Below are 25334 nucleotides of genomic sequence, written 5' to 3'. Positions count from 1 at the left end.
ACCCTCTTTTTTTTTTTTTTTTTTTTTTTGGGGGGGGGGGGGGGGGGGGGTGGGCTGGCGACCCGCACCCTGCAGCATCATCCTCCATCCGCACATCGGGGCTGCTTTTGCCTCCGGGAGGGGGTTCCACGTGCTCTGCCCCCCCCGCTCGCTGCTCCTGAGGAGGAAGAGGAGGAGGAGGAAGAGGAGGGGGACCCTCCCCCGCCGGCTGGGCGCTCCCCCGGCCGCCCTGCAGGCACTGGGGGGGGTTGCGGCAGCTTTGGGGCGCGGGGTGGGGAGGGGTGGGGGACCGGAGATGGGGTTCTCCGCTCGCTGAGCTCGGGGAGGGCAAAGCCGAGCCCCCCCTAACCTGACCCGGTTCCCCCCCCTCCCCAAATTCCGCCGTTGGCTGCTGCTCCCGGCTCGCACGTGGTTGGATTTAGGGGGATTTCTGCGGGTTCCGCTGGGGGGCCCCGGTTTTTTTTTTTTTTTTTTTTTTTTTTTCCTCCCCCCGCTTTTCCTGGCTGTCCCCCACCTTGCAATGGCCTCTCCGGAGAAGATGCTGCCCGGACCGGCCGCGCTGCTCTGCTGCCTCTGCTCCCTGCTGCTCCCGGGTAAGTGCTGGCACCGGGGGAGACGGGGGGGCAATATTTATAAACACATCTCTATATTTTATACGCCTGCAATACGGGGCTTTGCACCGCCTGCCCCCCACCCGGGGCACCCCCTGCCCCTCCGGGGGTCCCCCCTCCCGCGGCCACCCCCTCCCCGGCTCTCTCCGTGCCCCTCCAAAGCCAAATGGGTGAAGATTAGAGTTCATTGCTGGCTTAATAAAATGACAGCTTGTGCTTGTGAGCGCTGCTGGCAGCGGGCTGGGCTGAGCCTGGGCTGCCAGCAGGGTGGCAGGGGGGCACGCGAGGCGAGGGGGTGTCCCCCGGCCCCCCCCGACTCTTGTCTCCCTAATGCAGAGCTGCTTGAGCGGCAGGATCAGGGGTTTATCCGCTATTATCCACTCGCTGATCCCCCAGACCCCCACCCAGACACTTGCGCCGGGTTGCTGGGCAAGCTCTGCCCAGGTGGCGGCATTTTGGGGTGGGGGTGCAGCCCCTGGCATCCCCCCCCCCCTTATTTCTCCCACCCGTGGGGTCTGGGGGCCCTGCACCCCCTTGTTGTGAGCGCTGCCGTGCCCCCGCCGGGCTGCGGTGACATGCGGTGACATCCCGGCCTGCCCCGGTGACAGCACCTGCTGCTGGGGGCTGTCATGGGCCAGCGAGGGGTCACGCACCCCGGGGGACACGGGGCTGGTTTCCAGGAATGATTTTTGTGGATGCTTTCCATTTAAAATCGAGCCCCGGCTGAAGCTGCTTTCCCCGGCCTGGCCAAGCAGAAAGAGGGGGCTCTTTGCAGTCTGGGGGGGCACCTGGCTCTGGCCTCGGGCTTGGGGTGTCCTGGGGGCACTGCCCAGCTCGAGTGATCCCTCCGGGAGCTGCAGGGATCCCTGGACTGTGCCCGGCTCTGTGCCACACCAACAGCCCACGGCCGAGGCACTTTGGGTGCTCAGGCAGGGCTCTCCCGGCATCTGCAGCACCCCAGGGTCTTGGAGGGGTGCAAAAAGGAGGAGGGGGATATTGGGAGCGTTGATGGGGGCTGGAAGGGGTTTTCCACCCTGGAAATTCGGAGCCCAGTGCAGGAGCAGGGATGCTCCAGGCTCTGGAGCCACAACTTTCCGTAGCATCCTCAGGGAGGGCAGAGCTCCCTGCTCCCACCCCAGACTGTTCCTGGGTGCTCCCCGGGCAGGCTTTGCTGCCAGAGCTCGTCGGGAGCACCAGCTCGGGGGTCTGGCAGCCTGGAGGGCAGCAGGATCTCCCCCTGCCCCATCTCCCCAGATCACACCCCGCTGTGAGGCTGGGCTGTGGGCAGCATCCCTGTGGGAATGTGATCCATGGGGAACGGCCTCTGCTGCAGGGGCTGGATGTGCCCCCTGCTCCCATCCCCTCCTGGGTGTTTCTGACCCCCCATTGCTGCTGGGACCCCACAAACCCGCTGGGTCAGGCCTGGATCTGTCCCCTGGGCTGGGGGATGCGATGTCCCTGTCACTGGGGGGTCCCCGGTGCCACCAGGGTGGGCGAGGGTGGCCTGTGCCAGGGCTGGCCGTGCTGCCGGTGCCCACAGAAGGGAAAGCTCTGCCAGGAGTTTTTATTCCCCTTCCAGGACGCTCAGCTGCCCTCTCTGGCCCTTCGTGGACAAATAAAGGTCTCAGAGGGAGCGGAAAAAGCTGCGGAGAGCTCCTGGTCCTCCAGCTCTCCTCCCGAACAGCTCGGGCTGGCGGCAGGGTCAGCCCGTGCTGAAGCAGTGCCCCGCTCTCCTGCTTGCAGGATTTCATCCCTTTTTCCCTTTTCCCTTGTTTTTTATTTAAGAGCAGCCCTCCGTGCCAGCCTCGCTCCTGCTGCGCTCCCCGGGAGCTGCTTGGCCGAGGCCCCAGCTCAGCTGCTCCCAGAAATGGGATTTTTGGGTTTTGTTTTGGCACCTCTGGGGTGGGATGGCCCCAGGATGGACAGATGGACAGATGGACATGTGGAGCATGGATGCTGGTGGTGTCTGCTCGGTGCAGTTGTGCTGGGACCTGTTGGGATGCAGCACGGGGGATTGATGGGTTTATGGGATGATTTCAGCTGTCTGTAGGGTTGAGCCTGGACTCTGCATCTTCCCTCAGCTGCCTGCAGCGTGCCTCAGTTTCCCTGCTCCCAAATGAGCCCGGAGGCTCTGCTGGGGTGATCCTGTCCCAGCATTCCGGGCAGGCTTGTGCTGGATCCCATCCCATCCCACCCCATCCCATCCCACTGCTGGGCTGTGCTGCCCTCCCCGTGTGTCCCATCCCTGCCTCCCCCCACACCCCAGGGACTGGAGGAGGAGGAGGAGGATGCTCCAGGGCTCCATCCCTGCCGGGGTTTCCAGCCCGGACACCCCAAACCCCGCGGGGGACACACCCCAAGCCCCACGCCCGTCCCTGTGAGCGGCTCCAGCTCCGGGGTTTTCACACCAGCAGGTGGAGATGTGCCATAACTTGCCGGGAACCGGGAACCTGCACCCGCCTTTGCTCACGGAGCGCCGGGAATGTGCCCCGGGAACCCTCCCGGGGTTAGCAGCCCCGGGATGGGCTGGGAGCAGCTGAGCATCCCCAGGAGCAGGGAAGGGGCAATTGCATTTTTGGTGGATGGGTGAGGGGAGAGTTAAAGCTGGCACAAGTTTTGCCTTTGGTGCTACAGAAAAGGGAGATGTGCAGGGATTTTCCTTTTGGATTTTGGCTCTGGAGTGTCCATGTGTGACCCCAAGGCCTGCTCCAGCTGCCCCAAACCCCAATACCTGAAATCCCAGCCCGATGCTGGGATTTAGGGCTGTGAAGTTGGGCACCCCCCTGGGAAATTCTTTTATTCTCCCCCTTTTGCCCTCTTGGTGTTTTTGAGGGAAGGGAAAAGGCTGAGGGAGACCCTCTGAGCAATGATTTTGGGGAGCACCAGCCACAGGGTTTGGTCCTCATCCAGACCTCTCCTTTTGGGGGAACTGAGGCAGGAGATGGGGTGGCAGCACCCCATGGCTGGGGATTGCTCAGGAATTTTTGGAAACCTGGCTATTTCCTTGAGAATTTTTTTAAGTGCTACTATTTAAACCACTCCAGCTGCTGAGGTCCCTCTCCCAGCTCCTCTGCATCCTAGAAAAGACAAAAAAGAGAAAACTGAGGATCCCTGCAGAGCATCCCCAGCATTCCATCAGCACATCCCAGCTCCAGACCCTCTTGTGGAGGGAGTCAGGGGCATCACCTGGGGGATGGTGGGTGAGGGAAGGGCTTAGACAGCACAACCTGAATTTTGGGCTCCTGCATAGCCTGGCCAAAGCAGTGCAGGGTGTGTGGGAGCTGCTGGGTGTCCCCTCCCGCGTGGCGCCTGTCACTGCCACCACAGGAGCGTCCCATCCGTCTGGAAAAGGTCACTCTTGCTAATCTAATCAGAATCTTTTCTTATTAAATACGTGGCTCTGCTAACGAGCAGCCCCCCGGGCAGGCAGGCAGGGAAGTGGCTGCTCCTGGGGTGGGACAGGCTGGGATGGGGCTGGGGACACCAGGGGTGGCTCTGGGGATGGGATCTCCCCTGGGAGTTGTGGTGGCACAAGGAGAAATGGTTCAGTGGAGTGAGGCAGTCCTGCTGCCCATTTCCCAGGGAAAAGGAGGCTGGAGCTCCCCTGACAGGAATTTGGGAGCTCTGGGCTCCTCCAGCCACGTTCGGGGGTGGCCTGGCCATCCCAGTCTGGGGAGGCACCAGCCGGGCTGGGGGATTTCTGGGCTGTCACCTGTGCCACCAGCACCCCGGGGCTGGCACGCAGAGGCTGTTCCTCAGGATGTGCCTCTCCCTTTTCCTTGAGCTGTTCCCTGACCTGTTGCTGCTCCTGGCCTGTCCCGTGTCCCTTGTCCCCCCTCACCTCTGCCCTGGCCTTGGGGGAGACACCACCACCAAGGCCAATTCAATCTTCTGAAGCCACTGTCACCTTCTGCTGAGCATTTTCCCACCACCTGGATATATTTGTCACCCTGGATTTTCCCTAAAGCCCAAGCAGGTGCTGCTGGGGTGGCTTTGCCACCTCACGTGGTGCTGTCACCTCCCGTCCCCTGCAGGAGTTGGGGTTTGCTCTGAGCTCTTCCCCAGGGCTGGCAAAACACGCAAATGGATTCATTTTTCATTTATTTTCCTTTAAGGCAAAGCTGTGGTTTTGCTCTGGAGGATAAATCAGGTTGGAAATGCAATCCCTGCTGCTGCCAGCTCGGTGCGGCTGCGGGATCAGCTCCTCTCCTGGAGCGAGGCAAGGGCACGAATTCCAGCTGGGTTTGAGCTGGTACCACTTCCCAGCCCTGCTTTTGGGGGTCTGGGGCTGACGTTGGACCCCAAAGCTGATATCTGGGGCTGTATTTCCCCTGGGTGCCTCCGGAATCAGATCCAGCTCCATCACACCCCAGCAGAGGGAAAGGAAAGAGCTGGCACCGAATCCTTCTGGAAGGTGCTGTGGGCACAGCCTGGAGGGCTGGGCAGGGCAGCCTGGGGCACATTCGGTGCTCAGAGGGTGCTGGGGGCTGCTCCTGGCCCTGCTGGCACGGGATGGAGAGGGGATGGGGTGATCCAAGCAGGGCACGTGGCCTCGGGGGTGTCCCTGCATTGCCTCTGTCCCCACACTGGGGTTTTGTCCCTCAGGAGCTGCTGTCCCTGTCCCTGACTCCCATTTCTGGCTCCCCAGGGGGGATTTTAGGAGAAGCCACCTGGGCTGCTCCCAGCGTGGGGCTCCCTAGCCCAGCAGCCCCACAGAACACTCAGGGCCTGCCTCGTTTGTCCCCTCCCATTCCTTTTTGGACATTCATAATCAGCCACTTCCCTGTCCTTTTTTTATCCCCCATTTTTAATTAATTTCTTCTTTTTTTCTCCCTCCCCTGGAAAGGCCTTCTCCTCCCTGTCCCCCAGCCCGTCCCTCGCGTGATTTGTGGAAATTGCTCTAAAGTAGCTGCTGTGTAAAAGCCTTGCTGGCTCCAGGAATTTATGGCAGGCTGTGCCTCTGCACGGCACATCCCATTTAGGCCATATTTATTTATTCCTTTAGGTCTCTGGTTTGTTTGTTTGGTTTTTTAACCCTGTTTTGTTTATTCCCTCTTATTAATTTCCTGGGGGAAGCACAGCCCTGGGCACTGCTGGAATGGTTCCCTTTTGCTCCATGCTGCTTCTCCCCCACCAAAAAAATCCCAGGATATGTTCTACCAATGTTACTGGATTTTATTGCTCCTGCTGATGGAAAAGCCAGGTTGGACTTTTGGGAGAGGGAGAAATCTTAGGGATCTACAAGAAAAGCTCACCAGGCACAACCCTGTGTTAGAGAATCCACTCCTGCTGCTCCCAGGACTCCAGTCCCAGGACTCCAATCCCAGGACTCCAATCCCAGGACTCCAATCCCAGGACTCCAATCCCAGGACTCCAATCCCATCCAGCTCCCACTCAGTTCCTACCCCAGGCACATTTGGGGAAGCAGTTCAGCCTCAGAGCCATGGGAATTCCCAGCTCATCCCTGCCATGGCTCCTGGACAGGTTCAGGAGCATCCCTGCATCCTGCTCTTCCCACGCTCTCCCCGCTGTGTGCCAGGGGAAGGTGATTCCACATTTGTAACAATTATTCACTTAATTGAGTTCCAATTAGCTGGGACTGGAGATGGAGGCTCTGGATGCATCAGAGGGAAGGGGGAGCATGTTGTCATTTATGTCACCAAAACCACTTTCCAAGGCTCTGCCTGCAGGGAATGTTTGGGAGGTTTCCATGAGGATTCTCTCTGCATTTTCTGGTTTTGGTTTGTATTTAATTCCTGGTTTTTGTTTTTTTTTTTTACCCTGAGAGTGTAGAGGGGCACATACTGGGGCTGACTGAGTTTTGGGTGGAGGCCTGGAGGATTCTTTTCTCCCTTTTTGTTGGTTTTTAGGGTGTTTGAGGTGCTGACCCCACTGGGGTGGGTGTGCAGGATGGCAGGGTTGGTGCTGTGGGATGAGGAGGGAAGGGATTCCCAGGAGAGGCAGGGAAATATCTGATCCTGACCCTTCCCTGGACCACCTCCAGCTGTGGAGCATCTCCAGAAGCTCCAGATGTGGCACATCCCAGGGATTTGGGGCTGCTGCCACTCCTGTTTCCCCTTCGTGCTTGGTCCTGATGGGTGGGGTGGCAAAGCCTGAACCAGCAGATTTTGGGGTTGAGCTGGGATCCACGGAATGCTCAGGGGAATGGGGTGGAAGCAAAGGGAAGTGAGAGCTCCATGCTGGTGTCCCATGGGGAATAGCCAGGCTGGGTGTCCTCTTTGGGGGCTCCTGGTTCTCGGGGTTTTGGGGGGATCCGTCACCCCACTGACTCCTCTGGACATGTCCTGCCATCATCAGCCTGCTCAGGGCTAAAATTGTCACCCTGGAATGGCACTGGGACTGGGAATAAGGAGCACTGGTGGTCCTGGGGACTGCTGGGCACCAAAACCCCTCCCCAGGAGCCCTGAGCTGGCTGGGAGCTGGGCTGGAGCCCTCTGACAGGGACAGTGACACCCCCTCCATCCCTCCCTGGGCATTGGGGATGGCTTGTCACTATGGCAGATCAAGTCACTGCTTTAGGGACAGCTCTGCTGCCTTGTTCCAAGCCGGGACACCACGGGAGCCTGGCAGCAGCTGTGAGAGCTGGGCCTGGAGTCCCTCATTCCTTGGAGCTGCGTTCATCCATCGATCCTCAGAATCCCCGTGCCACCATTAACATCCAGAGAGCTTTGAACCCTCCTGGGCTGTCCTCAGACTCGCCCTCCCTCCTCTCCAGGGCTTTCCCTGTGTGTCTCCCCCATAAGTGGGGCTATAGCCCCGGGAGCCCCCGCTGTGGCCCAGGGGATAAGCCAGGATCAGGATTCCCCCCTGGAGCGTGGCTGCAGCGATCCCCAGGGCCGACAGCTGGGGCTGGGCTAAGCTGCTGCCTCTGGAGCTGGGAACAGGAGGAGGAGGAGGAGGAGGAGGGTCTCCAGCCTCGGGAGAGCAGGTGGAAGCAGGGATGGAGGCAGCAGGATGGGGAGGCCCTGCCTGTGCCCCGTTTTCTGGGGATTCAGGAGAGGAAGGTGTTTGAGCTGGTGGCTCCATGCAGTCTGCTCCTCTCCACCTGGGCCCAGCATCCCCTGCATCAGGACTGGGGATGATGATGATGATGATGATGGTGACCCTAAACCTGCTGTTGGGAGGATGTGCAGGGGCTTTGGGTGCTGTTTTTTCCAGGTCTGGGGTTCAAGGCAGGGCTGGAGGGCGCTGCCACTGTCCCCACGTGCCCTCCCGGGCGGGCACAGCAGCTCGGCCCATCTGGCCCCGTGTCTGGGGCACATCTGGCGGGGCAGATGTGGGGCTCCACAAAGGGGTCACCAACACAAAGGTGTGTTTACACCTGGGCAGACCCCCGGCTTCCCGAGGGGACACAGGGGAGTCTCAGAGCTGGGGGGGGTTGCTTAGCCCGGGGGGCTGGGGAAGCCCCCGGGCCGGTGGGGACGTGGCCAGGCACGGAGAGCTGTGCCGTGCTGAGCTGCCGGGCTGCAAGGGCCATATGGGCCCCTCAGTGCCGGCCCAATAAACCCGGAATGCAGGTCAGGTGCTGCAAATCCTGCTCAGCACAGCGGCAGCGGGGCTGCAGAGCAGAGCCAGCCGGCAGGGCTTAACCCTTCTGTCCCCCAGACCCGGCCAGAGGGGGACGTGAGGCCACCTCCCCTCCCGGGGGTGACAAGGAAGTAGGGCAGGGGGCAGTGGGGACTGCAGTCTCCTGAGCTGTGCTGTCTGTCCATCCTTCCTGTCTCCTTCCAGGTACCCTTCTTCCATCTCTTGAACTGTTGGGACCCCCCTTCCCTTCCCTTCCCTTCCCTTCCCTTCCCTTCCCGGAGCTGTTCTCTTGCCATCCATCCATCCATCCATCCATCCATCTTTATTCTCCCTCCTGTTTTATTTACCCCTATCCCCCCTTTCCCTCACCCACAGCTCCAGGCACCTCCTGCCTCCCTTCTCCTCCCCTCCCGCCCCCGTGCCTGTGATTCCAGCCTGGGTTAGACCCTCTCCTGTCGGGATTAGTTGAGGGCCAGGCGCCGCTCCCGTCCCCTGCCGGCTACAGATTAGAGCATCATTTAAATGCATTTGGTCTGGGAAGGAAATCGCTTCCCTGGGTGCCGCCAGCCCGCCGGCGCTCAGCTCATCATGGCCATGTCATTAATCTCCAGCCCGGCCCGGCCTGGCCCTGTCCCCGCCCCGGCTGGCACGGCTCGGTGACAGGGCCGCCCTGCCTGTCCCCGTTGCGGCACCAAAAGGGGTTTGGGAGGGGCTTTCCTCGTCCTGCTGCACCCAACCCTCATTATCCAGCAGAGAATCCCCTCGGAGGGAGGGAGGAGCTGGGTGCTGGAGGGGCCAAATCGCACCCAGAGCCTGTGAGAGGGGGTGGGTGACAGACGGTGCCCCTCACTGCGGGCACTGGGTGCTCACCAGGGTGACACAGAGCTCCCTGTCCCCCACTCAAGGGTGACACCAGATTCTGCAGCACCTCAAGGCTGGATTTTGCTTGGGGCTGTGCTGGGCAGTGAGCTGGGTGGGATTTGGGGGGGTTTTCCCTGTGAAATGTCCTGATGCTGCTCCAAACCCAGGAGGTTTCGAAGGTCTGAAGTCTGATGCTGTTTCAGTGTGGGTTGAGCAAAGCCCCTTTCCCTGTACCCCAGTGTGTCCAGCTCATGTCGCTCCAGCTGCTGGATCCTTTCCCTCAAATAATCTCATGGCTTGAAAAAAAAAAAATCCCCTTTTCCACTTGTTGGGGATGGCAGGAGGATGCAAACCTTCACCTTTCACAGCAGAAAACAACTCCCATGGATCACGAGGGCAGAAAGCCCCTCAGTGCTGGTATCACTGAGCAGAGGGGCACCCAGGGGTGCTCCCCAGGGTTTAGCACCTCTCCTGCAGCTCCTGCCTCTCCGGGAGATGGAAAAAACAGGGATGGGGTGGCAGAGCCTGGAGCTGTGGCAGCACATCCCCAGCATTCCCACAGCCCCGGGGAATTCTCTGCCTGGCTCCGGGACAGCTCCCATCCCGGGATGCGGATCCTGCCTGCCCCCTACACAGTGCTAATCCTTTTATGAGCCCTCTAAGCTGCTTACCTCCCCTGTGCCCCGCAGCAGAGACCTCCCCGCCCGGGCCGGGGGTTCCTGCATCCCTCGAGCCCCGAGGAAAGCGGCTGGGGCCACTCTTTTAGGGCTGGAAAAATCCTCCGGGTCCTGGCAGGCTCCGGAGCCCCCGTGGGGAAGGGGGCCGAGTGATTGCGGGAGCGGAGCCGTCACATCACGCCTTGGCTCGCCGTTTGACACCGGTAATTCGGGCTCGGCTGCTCGGGAGCCGCTTGGGAGCGGCCGCAATCAGCGCCGGGAGCGGGGGATGCGGGGAGCGGGGGGATCCAGCCCTCCTGGGAATTGCTGGCAGCCGCTGGAGAAGGCAAAGACCTTGAGATGTCTTCCAGGCTCCCGCAGCCGCCGGCACAACGCGGGCCGCCTTTCCCGGGAAGATTTCCATGGGTTTTCCCTCTGCTTGCAGTAACTGGATCCTTCCGAGGGGCTCTGCTCCTCGGCTGGCAGGGGCTCCCTGCTCTGCCAGCCCCGGAGTTATATTTTTAAGGCAAAATTGATCAAAATGAAGGACAAAAGGGGAGTTTTGAAGTGTCCTGGGCGCTGCTGGGGTTTGCACAAAGCGGCACCAGCATCATCTGTGTCACCTTTCCACCAGGTCTGGAAAAATTTGGTCCAGGACAGGTTTATCACGTGGGGACAGCACAGTGTGGGTGACACCCCTGGGTGGATGGCAGGTGACAGACTGGCTGTGACACTGCCATTAAGGCAGGTGTGGGGACAGAGCAGGTCTGGCCACCTTCCCTGGGTGATCTGGGAGCTGGAAGCAGAAGGAAAGCCTTGATAATAATAATAATAATAATAAAAAATACATGGTGGGATCTGCAAGCCAAAAATTAACCTGGTTATAACTCTTGTTCTCCAGCCTCTGGAGAAACTCAGCATCTGTGCCTTGGGAAGCAGGGATGGAGCTGGGATGAAGCCAGACTGTTTCTGTAGAAGGGTTTGTGCTGGTTCAGGCAGTGCTGGGGTGGGTGGCCAGTGCTTCAGGCTCCCCAGGGACAACACGAGGCTGGATGTGGCTTCAGCACACCCCGGACACCCCATCCCATGAGGGTGGCTTTGGTGAGGCTGCTGCCACCTGTCAGGAGGCACAATCCTGCTCGAGCTCCCGGGGTCTTCTGCATTTTTGGTTTGTGGGACAGAAACCCAGCCAGGCCCTTGCTGCCCTTCTCAGAGGTTTGGGGGCTGAAACTCCAGCTCCTCCTTGCTCCACTTGTGCCTATCTCAGCATTCCCTGCTCAGGAGCTGTTCCAGAGGGGATGCCCATGCTAACCTGCACTCTCCTTCTCCTCTGCAGCCCACACCAAGGGCCCAGCCCCCAGCCCCGAGCCCGCTGAGCCCCCTGGTGCCATCCTGCTGCCCGTGAGCTACCGCCTGTCCAACACCCGCCTGGCCTTCTTCCTCAAGGAGCTGGGAGCCAGCCCGGCGGGCAACGGCAGCGCCCCTCTGCAGCGCTCCGAGCCCTTCGTCGTCTTCCAGACCAAGGAGCTGCCCGTCCTCAACGTCACCCTGGGGCCCTTCAGCACGGGGCTGGTGCTGCCCAAGGAGCACCTGCAGCCCTCCAGCACCCTGGAGGTGCCCGACCGCCTCACCGTCAACTGGAAGGTGCGCGCCTTCATCGTCCAGCCGCGGCTGGTGGCCAGCCAGCCCGTGGTCCAAGTGCTCTTCTACGTGGCCGGCCGCGACTGGGATGACTTCGACGTGACGGAGCGGCTGCCCTGCGTGCGGCTCCACGCCTTCCGCGACGCCCGCGAGCTGAAGAGCTCGTGCCGGCTGCGCGGCAGCCTGGCCATGTGCCTGGTGCAGGCCGAGCTGCCCCACGCCTGGTTCGGCCCCTCGGCCGTGCCGCTGGGCAGGAGGAAGACCCCCGAGGGCCTGGAGGTGGTGCCGGGGGAGAGCCAGCAGGCCGAGCTGTACTACACCCTGCACGCCCCCGATGGAGCCGGGCAGTGCCTTGGGGACGTGGGCGCTCGCCGCGGGGCCGGCGGCGCTCGCACCGAGGGTCCCACGCAGCACCCGCTGCTGCGCATCGGCAGCGTCAGCCTCCTGCAGCCCCCGCCCGGGCCTGCCCTGCAGGAGCACCACCTGGATGGAAACGTCTTCATCCGCCTGCCCGACAAGCCCCTGAAGCCCGGGGAGGTGCTGAGCATCCTGCTCTACCTGATGTCCAACTCCACGGTGGAGCACTTCACCCTCAGGTGAGGCACCGGGGCTGCTCCCGCTGCTTTTGGCAAGGGGTGGGTGTGGAAAAGGAGCTGTGGGAAGGAGGGAGTGGGTGGGGAGTTTGTAGGATCTGCTGGAGGCTGGAGCAGGTCTGGAATATCTGGAATGTGGGTTTGCAGTGGGAGCTTCCTGCAGGAAAGGGAAAGGCTGTCCACGCAGGACATCCCTGCACTGCCACTGTGCACTGCTGCCTTGGCTCTCCCAGCATTCCCAGCTGCACTGGGATCCTGCCAACAGCTCTGGGTTTATTCCCAGCCACTTCAGGGACAAGGTGTGGTACAGCCTTGGGGCTGCTGTGGGGTGAGGGGGGTTCCCATATCCCCTCCTCCTGCCCCAGAACCAGATGGAAGCAGAATGGGGTGGTGGGCAGGAGATGCTGGGAACCCCAGTGTGGGCAGGTGTGCAGGGGGACCCCCATCACTTTAGTGTGTCCCTAAAGACGGGGACACAAGCCCTGGCCACACCTCTTCAAAGGGCACTTGAAAGTGTCCCTGTGGCCTCTGGACCAGCAGGGAGCTCCTGGAATGGGAGATGTGGTGCTCCAGGCTCCCCTGTCCTTCACCCCAGGGATCCCAATGCCTGGGGTCAGCACGGGGGCTGGGGGTCCAAAATGTTGTCATCTTTTCACAAAAGTTCTATACTGTTATCTCCTTATCACAAAAGTTTCATACCCCCTTGGTGTTTTCTCGTGGGCAGCTCCTCAGATCACTGACTCTTTTTTCCTTACGGGGGCTGGGGGTCCAAAATGTTGTCATCTTTTCACAAAAGTTTCATACTGTTATCTCCTTATCACAAAAGTTTCATACTTTCTTGGTGTTTTCTGGTGGGCAACTCTTCAGATTACTGACACTTTCTTCCACACAAAACAGCCTACAGACTCCAGTTCCCTTCTCAACCAGCCAACCCACTCTTTTATAGCACTCTTCTTCTTATTGGCCATAGCTGTGGCCTGTTAAAGTCATGCCTGTTCCTAATCTTTGGTAATTGGACCACTCCTTAGGGGTGAGATTACTTCTGCACTACATTTTCTTATATTCTATTCCCCCATACCAAAATCCTTCTCGAGCAGTGATTGGGGGGACAAAATGCCATGAAAGAGGAGCTGGAATGGGCTGTTGCTGCCAGCCTGAGGGTATCAGGGGAAAAACTCCACTGTGCCATGGCAGGGTGTCCCAGGGGATCCAGGAGTGCCTGAGGGTGAGGACCCATCCCTGATGCCTGACTTGCTCTCTGCAGGGTGAAGGCCAAGAAAGGTGTGAACCTGCTCAGCACCAAGTCCAGGAGCGGGCAGTGGCTGGTGAGCTCGGAGCTGCTGACAGGTGGCAAACACTCCACGGCCACTGTTGATGTGTCCAGGGTGGAGGGGGCCGGGCCCAGGTAAGAGCTGCACCTCTGGGAATGCCAGGGGAGCGCTGGGTTTGGGTCTGGAGCAGCTCTCCCTGGGTGCCTGCAGTGCCACCTGGGTGCTGGCAGGATTTCAGGGCTGAGTTGTGAAGCTGTGGAGGATTCCTTAGTCTGGGGTGGAAGAATTTTAATTTTTTATTAGGTTTTAATGCTGTGAGAAGCAGCAGCACTTTGCTGTCTATCCTGGTGTCTCCACTGGGAAGGAAGGGGAGAAAGGCAAGGTCCCATCCGAGCCCTAAAGTGATGCATAAGTGTTGGATGGGGAGCAGGATCCAAGCCAGCACCTGGGACAGGCAGTTCTGGCCTGCTCACACATTCCTGGAGCTCTGGGAAAGGCTGGGAAAGAGCAGCTGAGGAGAGCCCTGGAGATGGAACTGAGAATGATCTCAAGGAGAAAGGGACCACAAAGCCAAGCTGAGACCTCAGAGGGTTCTCAGCCTGAAGGGGAGATGTGAGACTGGCAGGACATGGAATGTGAGGGCAGGGATGGACACGGGGTCAAAAACTGCAGCAGGAAAGATTCTGAAGTGCTGGAAAACAACAGTGATGTCTCTGTGACTGTGCCTTGGAAAAAGGGACACAAGTGTCTCCAGTACCTGGGAGCAACTGGATGTGCTCAAGCAATTCCTGTCCTCTGCCATGGAAATCTCCACACATCTCTGTCCTCCACCCCAAAACCGAGAAATTCTGGGGACAGACTCTTGAAAAAAAGATCACCTCAGCCCTGCCTGCTAGGGTGTGACCTCCAAAGCCCTGCAGAACCCATTTCTCACCAGGACAGCAGATTTCACATCACCCCAGCCCACTGCTTCCAAAATGAAGGCACAGAAAAAAAAAACCAGCTAAGGCTTTTTCCAAGGAAAAATCCACGGAGACATTTCTCACCAGGACAGCAGATTTCACATCAGCCCACTGCTTCCAAAATGAACCCACAGCAAACAAAGCAGCCGAGGCTGGTTCCAAGGAAAAATCCATGGAGGAAGGCATGTTGAGTTAGTTTTGTGTTCTCCTTTTGCAGCTGCAGCGTGCCTGGAGCTGTGGGCTTTGTGGTTTTCAAAACCCTAACCCTAACCCTAACTTTTGGCAGTAAGAGCAGCCACGGTCCCATGACTGCTCTAGCAGTGTCCCCAGTGCCACCAGCCTCCTGTCCCTTTCACAGCCCTGTACAGCACAGAGAGCTGAGCTGCCAGCCGTGGGTTTCTCTTTCCCTTCCCCCTCTCCTGCTGCCAGCCCCGCTTCCAATCTGCCTCCAAAGGTTAGAGACGGGGGAGGAATTTAAAGTGATTACAATCACCTTTTAGATAAACAACTCCATGAAATATTAACGGAGTGGAGAGGATGAATGACTCCAAACCGTGTTGCCCTCCAGGCTGTGCAAACAGAGGAGCTGCTTTGCTGGGGCTCTGGGGTCTTTTGCAGCACTGGCTGTGCAGGTAGTGGCTGTGAGCCCTGATCTTTGGGGTCAGAATGGCCAATTTGAGGTGTTTTACACCTCAGCAGCTGCATCCTCAATTGTTCCCTCAATGCTGGCAGCCTGGCTGTTGTCTGTTCTGAGCAGGTCATGCTGGAGGAGGGCAGAGGATGGTGGCTGAGCCTGGCAGTGCTCCTGGGACCCCTCGGTGCACCCCACGTCAAGGAATCCCATTTCCACACCACCTCTGGCTCTGCTTTGCCTTTGGACCTGCTCTTCCCAGCTGGGTTTGATATTCCTGGCATTGGAAGAGCAGCCAAATCTGCCTTTCATTCCCTGTGGCCTTTGGTGATTCCTCTTGAACCACAGAGCTGCCTTGGGGCAGAGCAAGACCCCAGCAGCCCCTGTGGACCAGCTCCACTGCAAAGCCCATCGCTGCTGCTGTGGGATCAGGGGGAAGAGAGCAGGGATCAGGGCTTGCCGTGGCCTGGAGCAGCTCCAGCTTCTTGCTCTCCTTTTTCCCTGCTCCCTGTCACTCATTAGATATTGATCAGAGAGAAACCTGGCTGTGCCCTGCATTCCCAGATCGATGGGACCTTCTCAATTGCTGCCGCACTGAGATGAAAGTGGAGCCAGTCCTGGCTTCCCTCCCACTGGAATTTCACTTCTCCTCCCTTCCTTGTTGGCTCTGGGGGGCTTTTACCAGTGTTGTGGTTTGTGGGGGCTCTGGGATTTCCTCTGGGGTGTTCAGCTTTTAGACAGCAGTGAAGTTTGACTTGGGAGAGGGTCGAACCCTGAGTCACTCCAAGGATTTGCAGAGCTGGGGGGGCAGGATCAGGTCTGGTGAGGTTGGATTGTAGGCATGGGGTGTAGGAATAATTTATGCTGCAGCTGTGGGGCTGTGTCCAAGCCAAGATGTCCTGCCTTGGGGACACCCCAGAGATGATGTCCACCCTGTCCTTTAGCTCCATGTCCTGCTGTCCTCAGCCCTGGCATTAATTTGTGTGTGCTTGCTGAGCTGATGCTCCCAGGCTGTTCTTCCCTGTCCCCAGCTCATCCTCCCTCACAGGCTGGGGACAGCCCTGTCCCATGTCCCAGCTCAGTGCTGTCCCACCTGCAGTCTGAGCTTGAAACTCTCCTGTGACTCAGTTTCCCTATGGAATCCCATTGGAAAGGCCTATAAAGTCAACAGCTTGGGCTGAGCTCCTGTGTTGACACTTGTTTGTCATTCCTGAGTGCTCTCGGTGTGGGACACTTGGGATCTGACCTGTGGGACATGAGTGTCCAGGCAGGAGCAGTAAATCTATCCACACTGCTGGGAAGATGGAGTCAGGGAGACAAGGCCAGCACCTGCAGCCACCCACTGTCCCCAGAGGCCATGGCCACAGGCCCACCCCGTGATGTCACCCGGCAGCCCTGGCAGAGCTGATGAGGTTTTTTTGTCCTGCTGGGGGTGGTGGTGAAAAATATTTCTCTCTCCCACTGGGAGATTCCTATGGGAATCTGCAGGATCGCATTGGAGAAGCCTCTGCAGAGGGGTTTGGGTGGCACCCACTGCCAATCCCCCTTGGCAGCCTGGGGACACCAAGGAGACCTGCTGGGGACTCTGATGGCCCGGTGCTTATCTCAGGGTGTCTGTGTGACCTGGGACAGCCACCTCACTGCGTCCCCTCCTCCTGTCCCCCTGCCCAGGGATGGGGACTCCTCATCTGAGATCATGCAGCTGGATTTCGAGATGGAGAACTTCACGAGCCAGTCGGTGACGCGCCGCATCATGTGGCACATCGACTACCGGGGCCGCAACCCCCCGCCCGACCTGGAGAAGGTGGTCACGGAGCTGACGGTCATCCAGAGGGACATCAGAGCCATTGTGCCCCTCGCCATGGTGAGCAGGTTCCTGCCCTCAGTTGTTACTGGCTTTGAGAGGTTGGCACCCCCTGAGGGTTTGATCACCTGCCCTATAGCACCTCTCCATCCATCCATCCAATCCATCCATCATCCATCCATCATCCATCTGTCATCCATCCATCCATCATCCATCCATCCATCATCCATCCATCCATTCATCGTCCATCCGTCATCCATCATCCGTCCATCATCCGTCCATCATCCATCCATCCATCCATCCATCCATCCATCCATCCATCCATCCCACCCACACCCAGGTCCTTCTCTGCCCTCTAACATGATGGTGCCCTTTCCATGGGCCCAGGACACAGAGATCATCAACACGGCCATCCTGACGGGGCGCACGGTGGCCATTCCCGTGAAGGTGATTGCCATCGAGCTGAGCGGCGTCATCGTGGATGTCTCGGCCATGGTGGAGTGCAAGTCCAACAACGAGGACATCATCAAGGTGGGTGTGGGGAGGGGGTCTTGTGACCCTCGTGAGTGGCTGGGGTTCTTCCAGGAGTGCTGGCCCCAACAGCACCTGGGCTGGGATTGGTGACTGAGTTGTTGCGGCTCACAACCCCACCCAAACCAAGCGTCAACCTCTCGGTGGCTCCAGTCTCTGCAAGCTTGTCCCTGGGGTCTGCTAGAAGAAGGATAAGACATTTGTCACTGTCCCCAGAGAGGCCAAGGGATGCTCCCACGCTGGCAGCAGGCAGCAGCAGTCACTGTGTGTTATCACAACAGTTAGTGCTGATAAGGGGAAATATTGTCACTGTGGGCTGTGCTGTACGTTCCCATCAGCACCTGCACTCGGGCCTGGAGTGACATTGATGTCCTGATTGGATCAGGGGACTGGTGAGATGGGAATGATGGAGGGAAAACGGGAGCTGAGGGGGAAGATCCAGGTGGGAGAGGGCCAAGGCCAAAGTCTCCCTGCCCCAGCCCCGAGGCAACCCCTGATCCTCGAACCCTCCAATTTTCCATCACCAGCCTTGTTCATCCATATACATTTTTCCATCCCTGAATAAATCCATCTGCCCACCTGCCCGTGTCACTCTGCCACCATTCCATCCCATCCATCCATCCGCCCCCAGACATCATTCCCTTCTCCTGAGCACCTCCCACCCCTCTCCCTGCATGCACCCAGCCAGCTCTCCCTTTCCATGTTCTGCTGAGTTGGGCAGAGGCAGGAAAGAGATCTGGATTCTCCGGGGGGCCGTAGTCCCTCCTCCTCTTTGCCACAGGGGTGATGGCAGAGCTCTGTCCTTGCTGGGATTTGCTCTCCATGGGGCCGTGTCACCCACCATGGGGGACATCCAGTGCCACAAAGTGCTTACCCAAGTTCTTGACTAAAATTCACATCCGTGGGATTTACAGGACCGGCTCTAATTTATGGAGCCCAGTCCTCCCCAGCGTGATAAAACACTGGAGCAATAATACACTTCAGGATGGACTCCAAGACACTTAAACTGTTTAATGTGCTGCCTTTCTGCTCATAAATCTATTGACACTCTGTCCCCAGACCTGGGGGGAGCAGGCACATGCCCGGGAGCTGGGATGAATAATGCAGGGAGCAGCCCTCCGGCCCCGGCTCTCATCCCGCTCGGAGCCCCGCGCAATTTCTCGCTGAGTTATTTGGTGTTTGTGTTGGAGCTTCATTTCCGAGGGAGCTCTCAGTTACCTGCTGAGATCGGGGAGTATGATTGCGGTGTCAGGGCTCTAAACCTGCTCCATAAATCACAGCTTAAGGAGTGGGATGTGCTATCTGTTACTGTAAATAATTTAACGTGAGGGCGGGCTGGGGAGATGCCTCTCCCCGCTCTGGGGTGGCTCCCTGGTGGTTGCTCTCTTGTGTAGCGTGGAATTTGTCCTGGGCTTGGTGTGGATGTGGCTCTGAAGGATGTGGTGGGAGAGCATGAGGGGGAGTTGTCATGCTCATCCCCTTCTGTGGTGACGCAGGGTGGCAAAGGTGTACAGGAGGACATCACCACTCAGGATAGTATGGAAGTCACCCCTTATTTTTAAAATGGGTGGTGATCTTGTGGGCTGTGGAGGGTCACACAGGGAGTGGGAGATGCTCAGCCTCACCTGTGTGTGACCCTTCTGAGAACCCCACACTCCACATCCCCTGGAGAACTCCCCCAGGAGCTCAAGGGGACCAATCCTCAGGGACCCTGCTCACCCACAGCCACCACCAGGACCATGGTGGCTCTCCCACTCCTGGGGGCCCTGGAGAACATGTGTCCCCTTGATCCCACACCTGTACCCGTGCCAAGCTGGGAACTCCTGGCCGCAGCAGCGGAGGCAGCAGTGCTTGGCTGGGAGCCCAGGCAGCCCTCAGCCTCTCTGTTCCTGACACCTCGCCGTAAATCCGGGAAGTTTCCCCGAACAAGCTTCATTTCCGAGCTAATCTGCAGTCACTCCATCTTCGGGACAGGCCTGGTGTGCAGGGATTTTTTGTTGTCATAGTTTCAGCCCCCTCCGGGCTGCAGAACAAGTGGTGCCCAGAAGGAGGTGCCGGGGGGTTTATTAGCCAAGGTAATGCAAGCAGAGCCCATCGTGTTTATTGTGATAAATGGCACAATATCCAGAGATCCTCTGCTGCAGGATTCACCTGGGAGCTCATCTTTATTCAGGCACTGCCTCGCCACGGATGAGATTGTCTTGTCAGACTTGCTGAGCTGGTACCTCTGATAGGAAGACAAGGAACAAACCCTCCTGCATCGCCCTTCCCTCCTGCGCTCAGGGCTGTCCCCAGGAGCCCAGGTCCAGGGCTCTGCCTCCTCCACCAGCCCCAGGGGACCATGGGCACCGTGCATCGGGCTCCTGGAGCTGTTGTAGAAGTCAAACCCTGTTGTGGGCTCAGAAATGCGGAGTTCCTGCATCTGGTTGCCCAGAGGTGCTCCTGGAATAGGCTGGGAGGTAGACAGGGATGCTGTCACCTCCACTGACAGCCACCTGCAGCCTGGTCTCAGCCCTTTATCAGCCATCAGAGAATCCAGGGGTTCCCGACTGCCGGAAACCAGCTCTTCTGTGCTGTTGAGGTGCTCAGTGCTGCTGGCTGAGCAAATGGGTTCTGTTCTTCTCCAGCATCCAACAAATCAGATGCAATCCCTGCCAGGGGATCGGGGTTGGGCCGTGGGGCTGCTGTAGATGAGAGGTTGGAGACCCCTTCTGGTTGTCTTCTGCCTCTCTGGCTGGGAAGGAGCTGAGCTCAAACCCTGGGAGATGCTGGCCTGGTGTCCCCAGAGCTCTTTAATTGGCTCAGGCGGGCAGTAATGAGTGACCCCCCACAGGATGGATTTGTTTTATAATGAATTTCACTAATGGCATTTGAATAAATGAGAATTAATAGAGGAGGAGCGAGAAAAGGAACGGAGGATTCATTCAGATCACAGGAATCTTGCTGTGGGGTGAGCAGGAGGGGTGGGAACAAGGCACTGGTGGGGGCAGGCATGAGAGGGGTCTGTGCTTCCTGCCTCTGGAGGAGATTTTGGGGCAAATTTCCAGGTTGAGCAATTTGCCACCTCTCTGAAGAACCCATGGGTGCCTCTAGCTCAGGGACAATTCAGTGTGGAGGCCAAAGAGAAACTGAGGCACCAAGCGGAGGTTCTTGGTGAGGTGAGAGAGTGAGGGCTGGCTGGAGGACCTGGGTCAAGGGACATTTTGCATGGTGGATGCAGATCTGTGGATCTGTGCCTCAGGAGGACCTGGGTCAGGGCACACTTTGCATGGTGGACACAGGGTGTGGATCTGTATCTCAGGAGGACCTGGGTCAGGGCACACTTTGCATGGTGGACACAGGGTGTGGATCTGTATCTCAGGGGCATCTGGGTCAGGGCACACTTTGCACGGTGGACACGGGGTGTGGATCTGTATCTCAGGGGCATCTGGGTCAGGGCACACTTTGCATGGTGGACATGGGGTTTGGATCTCCCTCTGAGCAGGATCTCCAGGAGGAGGGAGCATCCCTGCTCCAGGGACTGGCATGAAGTGGATTCATGCCAGGTGACATTCTGCTCTTCCAGCCTCCTGCCAGGATCTCTGCCATGCCTACAGGACCATTCCCATCCTCTCTTGCCCCACAGGTTTCCAGCAGCTGTGACTACGTCTTCGTCAGCGGGAAGGAGTCGCGGGGCTCCATGAGCGCCCGGGTCACCTTCACCTACGAGCACCTGTCGGCCCCGCTGGAGATGACGGTGTGGGTGCCCAAACTGCCCCTGCACATCGAGCTCTCGGATGCCCGGCTGAGCCAGGTCAAGGGCTGGAGGGTGCCCATCCTGCCGGACAGGAGGTGGGTGCTGAGGAGCTGCGCTGGCCAGCCTGGAGAAGGCAAGGTGGAGGTGGCGGTCATGGGTTAATTGTCTTGCTCAGCTAAGTCATGAGGAGGTTTTAAAGGTGGTGGGGACAGAGGCATCTTAGGGGTCTTCGGTGGAAAGGGGAGAAGTCATGGACACAGGTTATGGGGAAGGAATAAATGGCACAGTGAGGCTGGTGGAGAACATCCCTCCTTGGCAGTGGTCAAATGTTCTGTGGAAACTGGGAACAGCCAAGATCCCAAGTCCTTTTTTTGAGGTCTAGAGACCTCCAGGTGTCCATCCCAAGCAGAGATACCTTGTCCTCTCATTTGTTGAGTGGGCTGAATGCTGGTGACCCTGCTGTTACCACATCCTACTAAATCCCCTCAATCCCTCATGGACAACGGGCATCTTTTGCCCAGGAGCCACCATTTTTTGGCCACATCGCGTTTTTCCCTTATTGGCCACCTTTCCTGAGGGGGGCTGAGGAGCCACGGTGTGGGGAGCTTGACAACACTTCCCACCCACTGCCCTGTCCGTCCGTCCGTCCGTCCATCCATCCATCCATCCATCCATCCATCCATCCATCCATCCGTCTGTCTGTCCCGCAGGTCGGTGCGGGACAGCGAGCACGAGGAGGACGAGGACGAGCGGAAGCAGAGCCGGGGCTGTGCCCTGCAGTACCAGCACTCCACGCTGCAGGTCTTCACCCAGTTCCACACCACGGCGGCCGAGGGCACGGGCCAGGTGGTCACCATGCTGGGGCCGGACTGGCTGGTGGAGGTCACCGACCTGGTCAGCGACTTCATGCGCGTGGACGACCCGCGGGTGGCCCACATGGTGGACAGCTCCACGCTGGCCGGGAGGGAGCCAGGGACCACCCTCTTCAAGGTACCCCTGGCCACCTTTCCCCCTCTGCCAGCCTGGCTGGGCTGGCAGGCGGTGACAGGAACCTCGTCCCCTGCAGGTGGTGTCCCCGCTGGTGGAGGCGGTGCTGGGTGAGACGCTGGTGACGGTGGCGGAGGAGAAGGTCAGCATCACGGACCTGAAGGCCCAGGTGGTCTCCAGCCTCTCGCTGTCCCTCCACCCCAGCCCTGGCAACAGCCACACCATCATCGCCCGCACGTCCGTGCAGCAAACCCTGAGCTTCTTCAAGCAGGTGAGGCCTGGGGGGCAACCAGGCTTGGGGGGGAACTTGGGGTGCAACCCCCTCCTCCCAAATCCTGCCCACACTCCAGCCCTCACAGCACCCCCTGTCCTCATGACACCCTGGTGACCCCAAAACACCCCAGAAACCTTCACGGACACCTGTGATCCAAGCATGGGGACAGGACACAGCTGTGGGGACAAAGAGGAGGGATGGAATCCTGTACAGCTCCGGCGCAGCTCTGGTAGCCACATCTGGGATTTGGGTAGGGCCTGGGCAAGCACAGGAAATGTGGAGAGGAGAACAGGCTGAGGAGAAAAAACAGGGGATGGTTGGAACAAGATGGATTATGGAGGGAAAAAGGGTGAATTGGGTGGAGAGGTGGATGGGGGATGGACAAAGGGGTGCAGGTGGGACTGGCCTCCTGCTGGGCAACCGGTGCCTGTGTTGGTCCCGCAGGAAGCGCTGCTGAGCCTGTGGATTTCCTACAGCGACGGCACCACGGCCCCCCTGTCCCTGTACGACCCCAAGGACTACAACCTGGTGGTGAGCAGCCTGGACGAGAAGGTGGTGTCGGTGACCCAGGACCGGGCGTTTCCCTTGGTGGTGGCGGAGAGCGAGGGCGCGGGGGAGCTGCTGCGGGCGGAGCTGGTCATCTGCGAGAGCTGCCAGAAGACCAAGCGCAAGAGCGTCCTCTTCACGGCCTTGGCCACCGTGCGCGTCCACTTCGGGTCCGAGGAGGACCCCACCTACGACTACGACCACGTGTCCAGCAGGCCGGGGCTGGGGGAGGCTGGGGCCAGCACCACCCTGCGGGCAGAGGTGGACAGGAAAGCGGACCCGAGCCAGGACAGCCGGATGTCCAGCGCGTCTCACCCCACCGAGGACTTCCCCACCATCCCCACCGGCTTCGTGCAGGTGACGCGGGGGCTGACGGACCTGGAGATCGGGATGTACGCCCTGCTGGGCGTCTTCTGCCTGGCCATCTTGGTCTTCCTCATCAACTGCATCGTCTTTGTGCTGAAGTACCGGCACAAGCGCATCCCGCCGGAAGGCCAGACCAACATGGACCACTCCCACCACTGGGTCTTCCTGGGCAACGGGCAGCCCTTGCGGGCTCACAATGACCTCTCCCCGCAGCCCGAGAGCCCGGGGAACCCGCTGGAAAACGTGCAGACCTGCTGCCACGGGGACCACCACAGCAGCGGGAGCTCGCAGACCAGCGTGCAGAGCCAGGTGCACGGGCGCGGGGACGGCTCCTCGGGGGGCTCCACGCGGGACCAGAGCGAGGACCCGCTCAACTCACCCACCTCCAAACGGAAGCGGGTGAAGTTCACCACCTTCGCCACCATGCCCTCAGACGAGCTGGCCTACAACTCCATCCCCATCGCCGACGAGGAGGACTTGGAATGGGTGTGCCAGGACATGGGGCTGCAGGACCCCGAGGAGCTCCACAACTACATCCGCAGGATCAAGGAGATCGCTTAACGCAGGGGCAGCGGGGACGGGGCGGGAGGGAGGGGCTGCCACGCTGTGCCACGCCACGCCACGCCGTGCCACGCCGCGCCACCACGCTTCCCCGGGGCCGGACACCCGCGCTCGGCTCCTTCTTCCGCACATCTCACGTCCTCACCCCGTCCAAAGGCACCTCCGGGGGGGCCTTTTTTCTGTTCTCGCCCTTTCCCCACCGGGTGTGCCAGGGGAGGCAGCAGCTGGCGTGGCCCCCCAGCCGCCGGGGCAGGGGGATGAGGGGAGGGGGTCACAGCTCGGGGCGTGCGCGTGGCCCGGGCAGGAGGAGGCTGTGGGTCCTGCCGGGAAGGGGCTGGGAAAAGGGAGAGATCCCGTTTCCCCCCGGAGCCCGGCAGGGAGGTGGAGGGTGAGGGCTCCCCCAGAGCCTCCCCCAGCCTTTGCTGTGCTCAGTTGCACAATTTTGGAGGTGAGTGCTGGGTCACCCCGTGGTTTTTGGGGTGTTGGCCCATGCTGGGTGGTGCTGGGGGAGGCAGGAGTGGGGGGCACAATGGCCACGAGCCCAGGGCACTGCTGTCCCCACCCCAAATTCCCGCTGTGCCCCTCTCCCTGGCTGCTTGGGCAGTTTGGGGGTGACCAGCTGGGCCATTTGCTGCCCACCCTGCCTGTCCCTCTGTCCCAGCCATGGCGCCAGTGCTGGGCCCCCTCCACCCCACAGCCCTCCAGGGGCAGCCACTGGTTTGTGCTCCCTCCCAGTGCTGGAATGTGGCTCCGGGATGGGAATGTGGGGCGGGGGCTTCCCAGTGCCCCCGGGACACCCTCAGTGGGACCTGGCCAGTGTGTGCCAGTGCCAGCCCAGCTCCCCCAGTGCCAGCCCAGCAGGGATGCCCGGGGCCAGGCTCAGCCTGTCTGGTGCCTTCTGACTGCCATAACCCGATGCCTCCCGGTCCCCCCGTGCTGGTGGCACCTCCCAGCCCCTCTGGCTCACCCAAGGGGCCCCCCAGCCCAGGGCCACCCATCTCCCAGCCCAGCTGGAGCATCTCCAGCCTTGGGGGGACACCAGGGTACCCTGGGCTGTGCAATTGTCCCCATGGAGCATGTGGGGACAGGGACCCCCCCAGCATCACCCGGTGGAGGTTGGCAGTGGATTATTTCTGGATCGAAAGTTACCCACCACTGTGTCTCTTTTTTTTTTTTTTTTTTTTTTTTCTTTAATTTTTTTTTTTTTAAATAAAAAACCAGAAAAGGAAAAAAAAATGAAACAAAAAGCAAGTGGCAGCACTGTCATGGGCCCTATCTCTGCTGTGGTGCCCAGGGTGGGGTTCCCAGTGGGTTTGGGGGTGGCTGTGGGGTCTGCTGGGGGATGGCTCAGCTTTGACTGAGCATTTTGGGGTCAAAGCTGTGGTTTTGAGGGTTTCCCTCTCCAAAATCCTCCCCTCTTGGGCAGCCTGGGTGGGCAGAGAGCAGCCCCACCCGTGCCTCAGTTTCCCTGGCAGGTGAGCCATAGTCTGGGGTGGTGTGTGGTGTTTCAAAAGCCTCTTTAAGACGTTTATCAATTTTGGGTCAGTGAAAATTTCTCCCCTGGGTGGCTTCAAAGTTTACCTGAGAGCTCTATGCTGGTTTTCTATATACATATATACACATATAAATATAAATACAAGGTGCTTGAGACGTGCTCAGAGCGCAGGCAGGGCCTGCAGGGAGTTGGTTTTGTCTGAACCAGCCACGGAGCTGATTGTGGCTCTGAGCAGGACAATTAACACAGTGCCTCCCCTG

The 25334-nt window shown here is 59.3% G+C and overlaps 1 protein-coding gene across 3 annotated transcripts in view; it reads left to right on the top strand.

Moving 5' to 3' along the window:
* TMEM132E (transmembrane protein 132E) overlaps positions 1-24761 on the top strand; it is a 26425-nt gene extending 1664 nt beyond the window's left edge. Inside the window, exons 2-10 of one of the 3 annotated variants that reach the window (XM_039721017.1) lie at positions 539-593; positions 11013-11913; positions 13175-13315; positions 16446-16638; positions 16966-17109; positions 20735-20940; positions 21556-21835; positions 21912-22103; positions 22551-24761. In XM_039721017.1, coding sequence (XP_039576951.1) covers positions 539-593; positions 11013-11913; positions 13175-13315; positions 16446-16638; positions 16966-17109; positions 20735-20940; positions 21556-21835; positions 21912-22103; positions 22551-23579 — 3141 coding nt within the window. In that variant the 3' untranslated portion in view covers positions 23580-24761. Of the gene's footprint in view, positions 1-490; positions 594-11012; positions 11914-13174; positions 13316-16445; positions 16639-16965; positions 17110-20734; positions 20941-21555; positions 21836-21911; positions 22104-22550 lie in introns of those variants that run through there. The other 2 variants (XM_039721016.1, XM_039721018.1) reach the window with 2 other exon arrangements.
* Positions 24762-25334: the final 573 nt, after the last annotated feature.

The sequence above is a fragment of the Passer montanus genome, unplaced genomic scaffold (genome assembly GCF_014805655.1).
Source record: "Passer montanus isolate IOZ18808 unplaced genomic scaffold, ASM1480565v1 scaffold44, whole genome shotgun sequence".
Taxonomy (NCBI): Eukaryota; Metazoa; Chordata; class Aves; order Passeriformes; family Passeridae; genus Passer; species Passer montanus.
Note: the sequence above shows the minus strand (reverse complement) of the source record. Positions and strands in the feature narration are given on the sequence as shown.